This window comes from Nannospalax galili, unplaced genomic scaffold (assembly GCF_000622305.1).
Source record: "Nannospalax galili isolate Female #2095 unplaced genomic scaffold, S.galili_v1.0 scaffold456, whole genome shotgun sequence".
Lineage (NCBI taxonomy): Eukaryota > Metazoa > Chordata > Mammalia > Rodentia > Spalacidae > Nannospalax > Nannospalax galili.
The window spans coordinates 803,024-818,371 of NW_008337055.1; the positions used below are offsets into that span (position 1 = coordinate 803,024).

General features: G+C 44.2%; 2 protein-coding genes across 3 annotated transcripts in view; one reads left to right on the top strand and one right to left on the bottom strand.

Annotated features, from left to right (window-relative positions):
• LOC103733126 (histone H2B type 1-A) overlaps positions 1-15,348 on the bottom strand; it is a 352,787-nt gene that overhangs the window by 283,962 nt on the left and 53,477 nt on the right. The gene's annotated exons all lie outside the window — the stretch shown is intronic.
• Positions 1-15,348, top strand: part of Slc17a1 (solute carrier family 17 member 1) — a 38,736-nt gene that overhangs the window by 19,186 nt on the left and 4,202 nt on the right. Inside the window, exons 11-12 of the mRNA XM_008831891.2 lie at positions 3,817-3,907; positions 9,390-9,535. Of these exons, the coding sequence (XP_008830113.1) occupies positions 3,817-3,907; positions 9,390-9,533 (235 nt within the window). The 3' untranslated portion in view covers positions 9,534-9,535. The remainder of the gene's footprint in view (positions 1-3,816; positions 3,908-9,389; positions 9,536-15,348) is intronic.

Below are 15,348 nucleotides of genomic sequence, written 5' to 3' on the forward strand. Positions count from 1 at the left end.
AAAATTCATTTTTAATACAAATTGACATTAAGATGTTTGCACATGCATTTCTAATCTCTATATATCTGATCATTACTAGTCACAGTCAGTTACACTCGGATTCTTAGTACCTGAGTATGGATATAAAGTCATCACGTAGATTTCATTGGTAATGTTCATTACCTCTACTATTTAACAGGAAGTACATTTTTATGCTTCCTCCTCAAATATGTCTTCTTTTTTAATTTGTTGATTTGTGTGTGTGTGTGTGTGTGTGTGTGTGTGTGCATCTCGAACAATCTTATTCATCTATATACCCACTTCCCAAATGCACTTCCCAAATGGCACCCTCCCATATCACCCACACACACACTGGAGCCCATATACTCTGTCATCCCTGTTACTGTCCACTGTGTTGTCGGCACCCCCAGCCATTCCCCAGTGCTTGTCCGACTGCTGAATCTAGTCAGCCTATCTAGGGATCCTTGTTTTAGGAAGATCGGCTGTTCCTTGTCTAGCAGCAATCAGTTGTCCATATTTCTTTAGATAAGATTGGGATCTGCTGTTCAGTTTCCCACTTCTATGCTGGGTTACTGTCTGGGAGTCTTTTGGGCCACCCTGGCCAATAACTCAAAGAAAGGTATCACCTGTCTGACATTGTTTCTTGTGTTGTATTTAGCTTTTGTCTATACATATGAACTCTTAAATTTTTTTATTGACCTCATTAATCTTTGGTTATACTTTCCTTTTGGGTGTTTAAGACCATACAATTGGCCCAGATAAACCAATTTATTTTTACTCTTAAGGTCATTTGAGGATCGGTTCCTCAGGGGTCACATGGGCTTGGGAGGAGCCCCTGGCTCCTTTCTTTTACCAGTTCCATTTATGTGAAGATAAATCAAAGGTCCTGCTCGACCATGGTTGGCTTCACTTGGAAGCATGAAGGAAATGTTTCCTCTGTGTTGACCCTCCTCTTTGTAGACTGGACACTGGTTCAAGTCCATCTGGTGGGGTCTCCATGGGTTTATCTGAGAGCATTTGGTCTTTGCCCAAACTTGGTATCTTAAAAAAAAAAATTTATTGAGCTTTTGTACATTTCATACAACAGTTCTTAATCAAATTTAGATCCCCTCCCCCATCCAGGCCTTCCCACCCCTGCCCCCCACCAGACCGCATGTATTCCAATATACATGTTAAGTCCTATCCAGTCAAGCATTTGTACCAGATGTCCTTTGTGTGCAAATTCATCCACTGGAGTCTAGTTGGCCTGTCTAGATCTTGGTATGACCTACTGTGAAACTTTGTATTTTTTAAAAAATATTTTTATTTATTATTTTTATTTTATGCGTATGAGTGTATTGTCTGCATGTATGTGGCTGGAACTTGTTACATAGACCAGGCTGGCCTGGAACTCACAGAGATCCACCTGCCTCTGACTCCTGAATGCTGGGACCAAAAGTATGAAGCCCCACACTAGGTTTGTAGATTCCACATGTACGTGGGATCCTGTGGTATTTGACTTTCTGTGGCCAGCATATTTTACTCAATATAATGCCCTCCGAGTTCTTCCATGTTGTCCAAAGCAACATGATTTCCTTTTTCTTTAACTTTTTGACAATTTCATGTGTGAGCACTATATTTATATCACCCCCAGGATTCCCTTGTTTTTAAAGGCTAAATAGCTTTCTGCTGTGCATATAGACCACACATTCTTCATCCACTTAGCCCTTGATGGACACTTAATTTTTTGTTTCTGTAACTTGTCTATTGTGAATACCGTGGTGCTAACGGGATAAGCAGGCATCTGGTTGACATACTGAGTTTCCTTTGGATATGTGCCTAATAGTAAGAGTGCTGGGTCACCTGGTGGGTCTATTTTAAACATCCTGAGGAGCCTCCATACTGTTTCCTACAGTGGCTATACCAATGCACAGTTCTGCCGCCTCAACGACACTGATCTCTCATCTTCTTTACAGCAGCCGCCCTCATTGGTGCAAGGTAATGTCTCTCTCTGGCTTTAATCTGCATCTCCTGGTCAGTGGGTAATATTGAGCAATTGCTCATGTATCTGTTGGCCATTTGTAGGTCTTCTTTTGAAAAATGTTTATTCAGGTGCTTTGCACATTTTTAATTAGATGATTTTCTTGATGTTGAGTTTATTTCTTACATATTTTGAGTAATAATCCCTTATCAAAGGGTCTGGGATTTTTCCCCACTACTTAGGTTGTTTCTTTGCTCTGTTGACATTTCCTTCCTGTGCAGATTTAGAGTTTGATAGAACTCCATTCTTCTTTTGTTCGTGTGTGTGTGTGTGTGTGTGATATCCCAAAAAATCATTGTCCAGACCAATGTCCTGGAGTTTTTCAAGGTGTTTTCTTCTTGTAGCTTTAGAATCTGAAGTCGTGGTTTTGGTCTTCAATTGCCTTTGAGTTGCCATGTTGCATATTTTCAGAGATAAAAGTACAGTTCCTTTTGTAGACATGGATATCCATTTGCTCCAACACTTCTTTTCCTCTCCCTTTTTCTGTTCTTGGTACTTTTGTTAAAAAACAATTTTGCCATAAATATCTAGGCTTATTTCTGGGCTCTCTAATTTGCTCCATGAGCCTGTTCTGATGTTGCATTGGACCTTAAATACTTTTTAAGGACCCACAAAAGTGTTTTTATTAATTTTAAGAAGACAAAATATAGCCTTTAAGGTAAAAGAAAATAACTAAATACATAATGTTAAAGTATTTGTCCTTATACCAAAGCCTCAACATATATGACAGAGTACATAAAAATCCAGCAGGGTGGGGCTATAAGGGGAATGCACATGGGGAGGGGCTCTAAATATTATAAAATGTATTGCTTGACATTAAAATTATTAAAAAAGTTTAAATTAAAAAAGAAAAGTAAAATATTATGAATCAAGAAATATATAAAAATATATAAAACCTAATAATTTTATGGAGCTCGTAGAGGCAAAAGTCCCAAGTATTCAGAAAAGTCCTCACTGCCTCCAGTTCTCAACCAAACTCCAAGGTTCCGTTGCTACGTGAACAAGGGAGCTGGTTCAAAATTCCGACCTGGGACCACTGCAGTTCGATATTTAGGGTCCAGTTGGAACTCTTCTCTGAGCAGGAGCTGGTGGGCTCACCGGCTCCACGCCTCTCCCACATTCAACACGTAAAGGAGAAGTAGAAACGGTCTGGGAAAACAGAAACTCTGACATCGGCTGGACTGAAAACCCACGGCTCTCAGGCCTGGAACAGACGGTTCTTGACTAGACACTGATTGGGCCCTTCCTCGTGGTCCGAGGACTCGCCCTCTTCTTGGTCTGTTCTCTGTAGTTTCCATACTGCAAAGTTTGCTCACTTCCTGCTGAGGTTGACTTGAAAAACCAGGACCCGCTGGTCCAAGCTGCTTATCAACAGGCTTTTCATTCCTCACCTGAGGCTTGGCAACAATCCTTAAGGTCAGTGACCCTGGAACTGTGTCCCTGGATCAGCCCTTCAGTTTTCTTTTAATTAATCTTAAACCAATTCCCATCAGCAACACGTCACCTTAATCTCTCCACTGTACTTACCCGTTTCCTAACACGACTGGGTTTCACTCTAAATATGCTCCCACTTTTCGATGTCTTACATTCTTTACTGCTAATGTCAACCTTCTGACACTGTGTGGAACAACCAGACGCAGCTCATGTGGTAGGTTTGTTGCCATGTTAATGAATTTGAGCCTTGGGAACGGTAGGTTGTGGAATCTGAAGTTCTCTCCCTTAAACCTGGTTGGTTGGGCGGCTTGACCTGAAGCATTTGTACTACGTTGACAGCTGTGTGCTCTTTCTTTTTTCAGATATTATGGATTTCTTAAAGCAATTACAGCATTAGTTGGAATGATAGGAGGCCTAATTTCTTCAACTGTAACTGGATTGATCCTTAGTCAGGTAGGTAGAATGCAGACATACACAGTTATTTTCCTAGTATTAATTACATAAAGAAAGACAGGCACAGACAGACAGACAGACACACACACACACACACACACACACACACATTGGGAAGAGGTGCTGGTAGCAGGTGAATTAGGGGTTCTGTGCCATTTGAAAACAAGTTTGGTGAAATTAGGCAGCCCTCTAAATCTACAGACCATGTATCCTTTCTCTCTGTATGTCAAATATTTGTGCTGGGAATTCTTCACTCTTCAGTCATTAATTGTTGGAAAGACAATGGATCTCTGCTTTTCACAATGAATATGTGGCTTTGTCTAAACAGGATTTGACTGAGTGGTATGGGAAATCACAAGATAGTTTTGTCAGTAGGAGTTATGGCAAGGGAACACAGCGCTAAAGGCTGACTATAGTTTCACTCCTATGAAGACAGACACTACTTTAGCAAACATCATGAAGTTACTTGAAGTCCCCTTAGTGAGCATAATTGAAACACTCTGCCAACTTTAACTATTAGTGGACATACATGCCTCAAGCTGATGAGATGACTTAGCCAGTTACTGCACAAGCCTGACAGCCTGAGTTCAGTCCCGGGGGTGGAAGGAGAAAACCAACTCTATGGAGTTGTCTTCTGACCTCCACATGCATGCCGTGGCACATACATGCCCCCCCATCCTGCACATACACACAATAAATAAGAAGAAGAAATCATTTTAAAGCACGCACATTATCTCGAAAAATAAACAAAGGGAAAACTTCAGAGACAAAAAAATGAAAGACTCCAGAGAGGGGACCAACCATAGAGGCCACTTGGTCAAGGGACAAACAGAAGACATGAGGAATGCCTTAAGTTACCAGAAAAAGAAGGTGGGACTGCACCCACATCCTATAGCCAAAATGCTGGAGCCTGCGCTGTCCACGAGCACAGAGGCCATTGGTAGAGCAGGAATTGCGTCCTTAAATGGCCCTTTATTCAGAAGGCTGGTGATCTGAGGAGGATGCAGGTTAATACCTAGGAGAAACCACCTTCACATCTCCCCTGCAGCCAGCAGGTTTTACAGGGAGGGACAAAGGCAGTAAGTCATCCCAGAGCTCAGTCTTTGCCCAGGCCACATGGCAGCCACCTTTCTGAGACTTGCAATGTCTGCACCTCTCATTACCCCTTGCACTCTTTGTTCATTCTCTAGCAACCTAGGCTGTCCCTTTTAGGGTGCTGAGTCTAAAGTTTCCACTGGTGCCAACCCTATGCTCCTCCAGGCACCACCTGGGCTAGACAGTTAACAAGGAACAAACAAGCCACGCGCAAGGTGTGCCCCCTAAGCCACTGTCAGCACGCACGTGCAGACTCCTTCCTAATATTGGAGGAAGAACTACAAAAGTGCCCTTAACCCCCTGGCTGATCCCCTGTTAATACCACCGGGTCTACGTGACTCATGAAGCTTGGTTTATTTGGAGGTAAGCTCACAAGGAAAGCTCACAAGTAGAGAACTCATAATGTGTAGATAATTCCTCCAAATGAACCCCATCGCACAGCTTTGGCCAAAGAGAAGTAGTCTGTACTTGCTGTGGCCACATTTCCCATAGAGAGAGCGTCCCACAATCCTGTTCTACCCTCTTATGGCATCAGAAAGGCAGAGCACGTGACCAGAACCATGGACGTTCCCTGGTAGGAGAAGTGGCCTCACTACAGCAGGCACAGCCAAGACCAGCATCTCTTTTCCCCTGGGCATTGAGCCAGCCACACGCTGTCCTTCCATGGAGCTCTCTTGACTGTGCTGTGCTGCTCTCCAACTACTGTCAGCCGAGCTAATGTCTCAGACATGTGAGAACTTGATTCTACTAACTCTCCAAAGTTGTCTCTGTCCAGTGAGGAGCCTTGCCTGCCTCCACCTCGATGTGAGGGAGGGGAGGGTAGCATCAAGGAAAGTCTCCTCTGAGGATGTCAAACCATAAACCAACGTTCACATGGGTTTGAGGTCCACATTCAAACCACGTATTTTCAGTGCCACAAGACAAGAATTGCTTTCGAAGGAGGAGGCAGTCAACGAAGGTTTTCTGAGACGCACCCTTCACTGATGGTCCACAGGGGTTCAGTAAACACGATTTCAAAATAAAAAATTGTAGAGCACCTAAAGAAATGTTAGTTACAAGAAATGAAAAAAAACGGAATCAGAACCTCAAAGATCTTGGAAAACTGAACACACATGTTCAAAGAAGTAAAAGACAGGATTGGCTCTACAAGAAACAGAACATACAACAAGGAATCTAACTTATCCCCTTGCAATTGAAAAGATAAAAATTGGGCTGGAGAGCTGGTGCAGCCGTTAAAGGCTCAGGCTCACAACCAAAAAGACAAAAATAATATAAAAATTAAAATTAAAATAGCAGATTTAATACAGCTAAAAACAGGACTAGGAAGGATTCTTCCTCCAGTAACGGCAGAGTGAGTAGTTTGAGCCAATTTTCTTAATATACACAGTTGTAAAGGCAGCAGAATAGAAAATGAGTCTTCTGTGAAACTTTGGCAAACTTAAAGACATGGAAGCCAAAAGCAGTGTTCTCTGGGAGAGGCCGGAACTCAAAGAACTGAGCAAAAATAACTTGGGGTTCTTCTGTGGGGATGCGGGCTTCTGAGTTGGGTTGAAAGCTGAGGACCTTGATAAACAAAACGCATTAGACTGAGCATTTCCATGAGTCGCACCCAGAGAAGAAGGTGACCGGACGTGACGCAGCCTTAGTAATCTGCTTGGGGTCCTTTCTGGTGGCAGAAAATATGAACCCATAATCCGAGGGCTTCCGGAGTGCTGGGTCTCTAAACCAGCCTCCAAGAAGTGGAAAAAAAAAGCACGTCCAGGTAAACATAGCATCAAGAATCTGTCCCTGGAAAACTTTCTGGAATTGCAGATTACAATTTTAGAATGTACAAAAATTGGCTACATACTATGCTATAAACATAAAGTGCACTGATTATGACAGTGAAACTCCACACAGTACGTCTTCTCAACCCACAGACCCAAAAAAGGCAATTATAAAAACCCATGCGTATTTTGAAATTTAAAAATACACTGTGCATTAGCAAGCTCAATCATTTAACTCCATTCTCCTATTGACAAGACATAGATTTGTTCTTTGTGCAAATGTTTTATATTTATACATGAAAACATCAGAGATGTGACACTACAGAAAGAATTCATGAGATCATATACACCTAAAAGGAGATGGCTTGGTGAATAAAGGCGCTTGCCACCAAGCCTGACCACCCAAGTTTGAGCTCTCACGTGGTGGAAGAAGAGACCCGACTGTCCTGTAATTCACATCCTCTGACCTCCACGTGTGTGCTATGACATGTATCTATGCGGACATATACACGCATACACAATAAATAAATAAATGTACAAGTGTTTTTAAAGAGTTCATAGATGTTATTCCACCATGCGAGTAGTTTTCACAGAGTAACACTTCTTCCTGGAATAAACAGACAGTGAGACAGAGACATTATACAGAGTGTCTCACAGTCAGAGAGCATGGGGCTTAAACACTGCAGTTCCAGTTCTAGGTCAGGGAAAGATGGGCCTACATCTAAGAAATGAGGTTGAGTTGGAAATTGGCCATCCCTTGGGGACCTGAAGAGATGGCTCAGTGGCCAGGAGCGCTCAGTGCTCCTGAGAGCAAGCTCCCACATCAGATGGTTCACAAGCACTTGTATCTCCAAGGATCTGACGCTGCCTTCTGGCCTTCTTGGGCTCCTGCAAGCACCTGGTGCACATCCATGCACATACACATAAATAATAAATAATTTTAAAAGAGTAACTTGGAAGTCTCTGCAGCAAATATCATACAGGTCAGTGCAGTTGAGATACTTTCCCTCTGGCAAGAGAAAGGTGCAGTGACCTCTCTTAACTTTGTTCTGTGTTCTAGTGAGTACATGGAAAAGGGGGAAATGCTCAGCATTAAGAGCACTGGCTGCTCTTTCAGAGGACTTGGGTTCAATTCCCAGTACCCACATGGCAGTTAACAACTGTCCTTAACTCTAGTTCCAAGGGATCCAACGCCCTCTTCTGACCTTTGAGGCACTGCATGCTATGCATATACTTGCATGCGGGCAGGCAATACACTTGTATACTTAAAACAAAAACAATAAATAGAGTATTTTAAAAAAGAAAAAGGAGAGAAGGAAATATGCAGGCAGAGTTATAAAACAACTACAGAAAAAATATGGGAATTAAATAGAGTTCGGCAAGATTTCAGATGCAGTATAAATCTATAAATAGTATAAGCCAGTGGTCCCTATCAGTTTTTCTAAGTATCTGAATAAGGGACATGAAAATAACTTTTAGCATATCATTTGCAACACTACAATAAAATTATCTATCTGAACATAAACTTAATGGTTTATGTATCTATGAAGAAAACTGTGAGATCATTTTTGGGAAAATGTAGCTAAATCTAATCATTTGCTTGTATTAAAAGACTTAAAATTATAAACTGCCTTCTAATTCCATTATATGGCCTGCTGGTTGGTTCAATGCAATCTCAATCAAAATCCTTAGTTATTTTTGTAGGAATAATGTTTTTATTCAATTGGCATATATTCAAAAAGGGCTAAAAATAACACAGGGTGTGTGTGCGTGTGCGTGTGTGTGTATGTGTGTGTGTGTGCATGTGTGTGTGCGCGCGTGTGTGTGCGCGTGTGTGTGCGTGTGTGTGTGCGTGTGTGCAGGGTGTGTGTATGTGTGTGTGTGCATGTGTGTGTGCGCGCGTGTGTGTGTGCGCGTGCGTGTGCGTGTGCGCGTGTGTGTGCGTGTGTATGTGTGTGTGTGTGTGTGTGTGTGTGTGTGTGTGTGTGTGGTTGTTTGAGACAGGGCCTCACTATGCAGCCCTGGCTGACCTAGAACTTGTAGAGTAGACCAGGCTGACCTCTCACCATGGTCTTCCTGCCTCCCGAGACTGCAGGTGTGTGTCGCCACGCCCAACACCATGCAGGCCTTGAAGAGAAAAGCCTGGAATGTTTTTTCTTAAACAGTGTTTGAATACTGCCATGGGAAATAGGAAATAAGAGGGGGGTCTAAAAAAATAATAATCACGGTACATAAAAACACTTTCTCCTTACATACCTGTCTATGCACATGCTGGTGGCAACACACTGTTGGCTGTGTAAGGTATCTTGAAAGAGACAGGAAGTTTTGAAATAAATGTATCAGAGTGAGAAAAAAGATGTATTAACTAGTCAGGAACTATAAGAAACTGATATATTAATATCTGGTAAAAATAGAATTTTAGATAAATGTTTATACAGCTGGAATCTAAAAGCAATTGTCTACGTGGAGTGGAATGATGGTTTCTGGGCCATTTATGAGCACATTTTCACTCTGGCATGACCGGATGAGTGTATGTATTATTTTAGTACTATCTTTTAAATGTTGTAAGACACAAAGCCAAGACAAATCGCTCACACTTACTTTGCATTTTAATCCTTCAGGATCCAGAATTTTCTTGGCATAAAATCTTCTTCCTGATGTCAGGCATCAATGTCACATGCGTAATTTTCTATCTTATATTTGCTAAAGGAGAAATTCAGGACTGGGCTAAAGAAAGCAAAAACGCACAAAGCACACGGCTCTGAAGGTGAGAAGTTCTTGGATTAAGAATGGTTTTTGAAACTGGAGATGGGGTGGTGGTTGAGGATGAATCACTGAGCTGGAGAATGAGGGGTACAGATCTGGGAAGGGGGGACCATGCTAAATAGGAAACAGCATCACTTGGAAATGCCACACAGCCCCGTGGGTAGTACACAGCTCTGAAATTCTGGGGAGATATCCAGGCTGGTATATAAAATGGGGAAGCTGGGCATCTCAAAAACTGAATGGAGAAGGAGGGGGGGAAAGGAAGAGGAGGAGCAGAAAGAGGAGGAGGAGGAAGAAGAGAAGGAGGAGAGGAGGGAGGAGGAGGAGGAAGAGGAGGAGGGTGGTGGTGGTGCAGGGCAGTCTGAAGAACAGTAAGAGCTGGAAAATGTGGCCCGCTGAGGCAAAGGAAAAGCAGATTCATGAGAGGTGCTGCCTAGGGCTTAAATTGCATAAGATCAAGAATTGCTAGTGGGTTAGCTGTTGTAAAGACGGCCCTGGCAAAAATTACTTTCAAATGTGTGATGGAGGCAGGGGCCCATTACGGTGTGTTCAAAGAGAATCTGGACTTTTGCCTTTCATACATGAGCTGTAAGTGGTGAGTAAAAGGAGGGGACATGACCCTGGATTATTCCAGCTCATACAAAAGCAAGAATTGGCGGTTGTGATGTAGCCTTGTTTTGTAACCCCCACTGAAGGAGGGGACACGTGGGAATACCAACAGCCGTTGATATTACCAAAAGAGAGATATAGACACACTGTGCCACTGTGTGCCTTCTAGTTTCTCACGCATGTGTGGGAGGTGCAAATGTGTGTCTGGGTTTGTGTGCATGTGTTTGCATGCGTGGAAACCAAAGACAGCCTCGGGCATTGTCCGTACACACTGCCCACCTCCTTAGGGACATGTCCGTCATTGGTCTGGAGCTTGCTCGCCGATGGGCTAGACTGGCTGGCCAGGGAGCCGCAGTGATCCTGTCTCCCCACCCCTCTGACCCCCCATGCTGGGATTATAAGCCTGTGCCTGGCATTTTTACATAGGTTCAAGGAGTTGAAATCGGGTCCTCGCACTTTAAGAGTGTTTACTACTACTATTGAGCCGAATATTTGTTTTGCGCAATTTTCTGTTGTTTTATTTGTGGAGGGAAAAAGGGACAAAATTAAATATGACGGGAGGAGGCAGAAACACGGAGACAGGCGTTCCTGTAAGGTCAGAGAAATGTGGACTGAAAGAGCGTTTGCTGCCGTGGCTGTTTGCTGTTCGATTTGGAGGGTGGAGACAATCGCTTAGGAGCTGATGCTATGTGTGAGGTTTGCCGGGGAAGAGAAAAGACACGCGGAGAAGAATTAAAGTACTGAAGTGATGCAGAGAGGCTGATGTCCAGGTGCCAGGGCAGGAATCGGCCGTGGATGGTGTCCTACAGCTCATGTGGTGGCAGCAGGGAACCGTGATTTGTGTGTCGGTCAGCACACAGCTTGGCATCTCATGTTTTCAATAAACAGTAAGACTTTCACTGAAAATGGAGGGGAATTAAAGAATGCACTTGAACAACAGTAAAGTCATCGTTCTGAACGAGCCTAGATGATTTGAGTGGACAGATTGAAAACTATAGAAACAGGAAAGGCGTGTCTTAAAGCAAGCACTTAGCAAAGGGCTGGTAGAAATGGTTTGATGCTGCTTTGAGGGAAACTGGACAGTGTGGCCCACAATGAAATTTACTCGGTACTGTTGTCACTGAGACTCTCCATCACAGTCCTTTCCCAGACATCCACCAAAGTGCCTGGAGACTCGTGGTGGATGATTACAACAGGCAGCAATTTGGATCTGGAATACAATGTGTTTATTGATGCAGCGCTGGTTAACAATTTTTAAGAGAACTGAAAATAAGCAGCAGTTTAAATGTGTGAGCGCTTATCTGAATATTTTAACATAGACATGGCTGAGTTTGCTCTCATGAGCGGCAACACGGGCTCCTTCATGGGTGTCAGCAAAGGTCTGTCCCTTATTTCCAAGGTGCAGAACGGGGTTCAGCTAGGGGGATGCTGAATTCACGTCACTTTATGCAGACTTTGTAAACCTCGTTTTTATATATGCCATGTTAAATGCTCATAATTAGACTAGTATTTTCATTGTTATTTCTATTCATTTTTTGCGTCTTTTGACTATTCTGATTTTTTAATTTCAAAAAGATTTGGGAAAGTATATCTTGAGTAAACTTATTTTGATTTTGCAAATTTATCAGCCTTTTCCATTGTAAAGACTTTTAATTTTTACTTTTAGCTCACTTTCTCCTATTCATACAACAGCCTCTGAGTGTGTGTGTGTGTGTGTGTGTGTGTGCGTGCGTGCGTGCGTGTGCGTGCGTCTGTGTGTGTGCGTGCGTCTGTGTGTGCGTGTGTGTGCGTGCGTGCGTGTGTGTGTGTGTGTGTGTGTGTGTTTACCCACACACACTCGATCCTCTGGGATATTTTGGACAGCCTTTAAACCTTATCTTTCGGAGACATTTCAATCTGTTTTCCTGTGGAAATACATGACTAGGTCCCGGTATTTCGCCCACTTTGAGATCTATATCATCTATATAGATGCATTTGATCCAGCTGCGTCATTATGACTATATGGCATTTTCTTTATTTTTATTTTCCCTTTAAAATCTTTATCTTATTTTTGCATTTCCTCCTGCCTGACCCTCATAATTCAGAATGTTTTTGGAACGTTTTAAATGCTGGCTGCACCTGCACTCTCTAAACCTTGAAAACGCTGTGCGTGTTCCCACGTATCCACTAGCCTCTTTCCGCTTTCTTTTCCCTTCCACGCACTGGACAGACTCCATTTTTCCAACATCTTTTCTTTAGCCAGGGCGGGTTTCAGTCACGCCCTGTGATTACCTGCTCACCCCTCAGGTCTGTCTGTCAGGCTGGACACCAGCCTTGAAAGCTTTAAGAGAACAGGCTTAGGTGACAGGGACAGAGGAGCTGGGACTGTCAGGGCCCTAGTGTGACACTGCAGAGATCTGTTCCTTGGCCTGTTTGGGTTTTGTTGTCCCCAACTGCACCAGCATTCTGTGTTAGGGGTCCGCAGCATCTTTTCCTACCACCACCCAAATTCACTGACTGATACTGTAAAGAACTTGTCTTCTGACTTTCCATAGTGATTAGAAATTTGAGAGACACGACGAAGTCCTGTATCAGCCCAAAGGCTGGAGAGAGTGACTTGGGGACAGGATTCTGGGTCCAGGGGTCCCAGCTGCCCTGCCTGGGGCCTTGCTTTCCTGGTGGAAGGTGCTCGAGCTGCAGGGTTGCTCCTGGAGCACAATCATCTTTTCGTGATAACGCCGACTTCGTGAGTTTGGTGAGCAGCTGTGAGTTGATTCCCAGCCTCCCTTTTTATTTGGTCCTCAGTGTCTTGGAATTTTCCAAAGGGCCCTTGGATTTCCAGATCTGCAGGTTCTTTTCCTACTCAGTATATTGACAAGCAATAGGCGGAAAGCTTGATTCGGTGGCAAAGGAGAGGAGAAGGACAGCACAGCGAGCTCCCCAAAGACCTTCTCTCCAGCGGGTCGGGGGCGTGGCCTTTTGCTTGGAAACCTTATGGTGAGTGTGGGACATGACACCTGCCTTCGTTGGAGCTCTTCACTGAGAAGGGAGAGGTCCAGGAGTCAGGATGCCCTCTCCTCACAGTCTGACATGTCATGGCACCAGTAGGTGTGTGGGGATTTTTGTTTCTTGGTTTTTTGTGGGGTTAAAAAAAAACTCATTTAAATGACTGTGGCCTTTTGCTTGGAAACCTTATGGTGAGTGTGGGACATGACATCTGCCTTCATTGGAGCTCTTCACTGAGAAGGGAGAGGTCCAGGAGTCAGGATGCCCTCTCCTCACAGTCTGACATGTCATGGCACCAGTAGGTGTGTGGGGATTTTTGTTTCTTGGTTTTTTGTGGGGTTAAAAAAAAACTCATTTAAATGACCTTGCAAAGATTTTGAGGACTCTGGATGTCAGCATGGGATGGAACCAGATCCAGCTGGTCTGGAGTTGCCCTGAGGGTTGGGAGGAGCAGCTGGGAACATGTACTTATCAGTTCCCCATTCTGGCTGCTTAGGTTTAGAAGCAAGAGCCATCCACAGGGCTACTTTGGGGCTTAGTCTGGGGTACTCCTCTGGTTTTTGTTGGTGTGAGTTCATTCCAGTGGGTTCCAGGCACAGTAGATGTACAAGGATACACATTCAGTGCTGTCGCATATAATTTGGCTTTTCACCAACCTCCCTTGGCAGTGAACTCAGAATAATGCAGAGGAACTTAAGAAACTAATATTAAAATACTCACCAAGTTTCTAAAAGGCACATCTATGTTAATATCTTTCCACATCAATGTGCTAATTTCAAAATAGTGTTGAAGAAAACTGTGTTTGGGGACGCTGGCAACAATTATAAGGTCACAAGAAAATACCCATGATTTCCATCGGTATCAGAGTGATTAGTGTTCCCCTTCTGTGCATACTACCTACCCTCAAAATGGAGGGAAAGTGGACCTTCAGCAAGAGGTTAAAGAAAATAAAGATAAAGGAGCTGAGAGAGGAGGTTGTAGTAAGTTCAAATCTCAACGTAGGAATTCTTGCCTTCTACTTTTCAATCAGACCATGGGTTTGGTTCACCCCTTTATAGAATGCTGGGATAGGGCCATGAGCACCACCTGCAGGCACTGTTAGTAAGTGTGCTTTATGCTTCTGTGGGGGAGCGAGGGGGATGAACAACTGTATTTTAAATGTTAGGATAATGTGGGGCCCTGGCGTCTATGAGAAATCAGGTGGAGTGTCATGATGGTGCTCAGGACAGCTCTCTTGGCTGGAGGCCAGCAGGGGACATTTTTGTTAAGAATTCAGAAATAACCAAGGGCTGGACAGATGGCACAGCAGTTAAGAGTACAAACTGTTCTTACAGAAGACCCGGGTTTGATTCCCACCACCCCCATGATGACTAACAACCATCTGTAACTTCAGCTCCCTGTTCCCCAGGCCCTCACCAACCCCCTCTTCCCCTGAGGCCCTCACCAACCCCCTCTTCCCCTGAGGCCCTCACTAGCCCCCTGTTCCCCTGAGGCCCTCACCAGCCCCCTCTTCCCCTGAGGCCCTCACCAGCTCCCTGTTCCCCAGGCCCTCACCAACCCCCTCTTCCCCTGAGGCCCTCACCAACCCCCTCTTCCCCTGAGGCCCTCACCAACCCCCTCTTCCCCTGAGGCCCTCACTAGCCCCCTGTTCCCCTGAGGCCCTCACCAGCCCCCTCTTCCCCTGAGGCCCTCACTCCCCCTCTTCCCCTGAGACCCTCACCCCCCCTCCTCTTCCCAAATGCTCTGGAATGTCCCTTTATAAACCAGACAAAGGACATTTTCCTGACACCTCACCCTCAGACCACATTGTCACCCACCAGCCATATCAGCAATGTTCTTCTGGCAAAAAGAACATAGTTCCAAACTCAGCTCCAAATCAAATGTGGCAGTTGGCTCTTCTGTTCCTTTCTTCGTCCTTAATACTGTAACTGTTACTCAGTCTTTCCTTGGCTTTGGTGAGGTGAAGGAAGAGTCCAGACGTTTGCAGAACGTCTCTCTGTGTAGGGTTCTCTGGTGTTTTCACATTAGAACAAGATGGGACATCTTAGGCAAGGGTACCTGGAGGTATCACTGTGTCTGCCAACTGTTACACAAGGAGTCCTTCAATGCCAATGTACACTGTTCTTGTGTGTGTGTGTGTGTGTGTGTGTGTGTGTGTGTGTGTGGTGTATGCACGTGTGTACACAGTACATGCTACAGAAGCCAGAGGAGGACATGCAA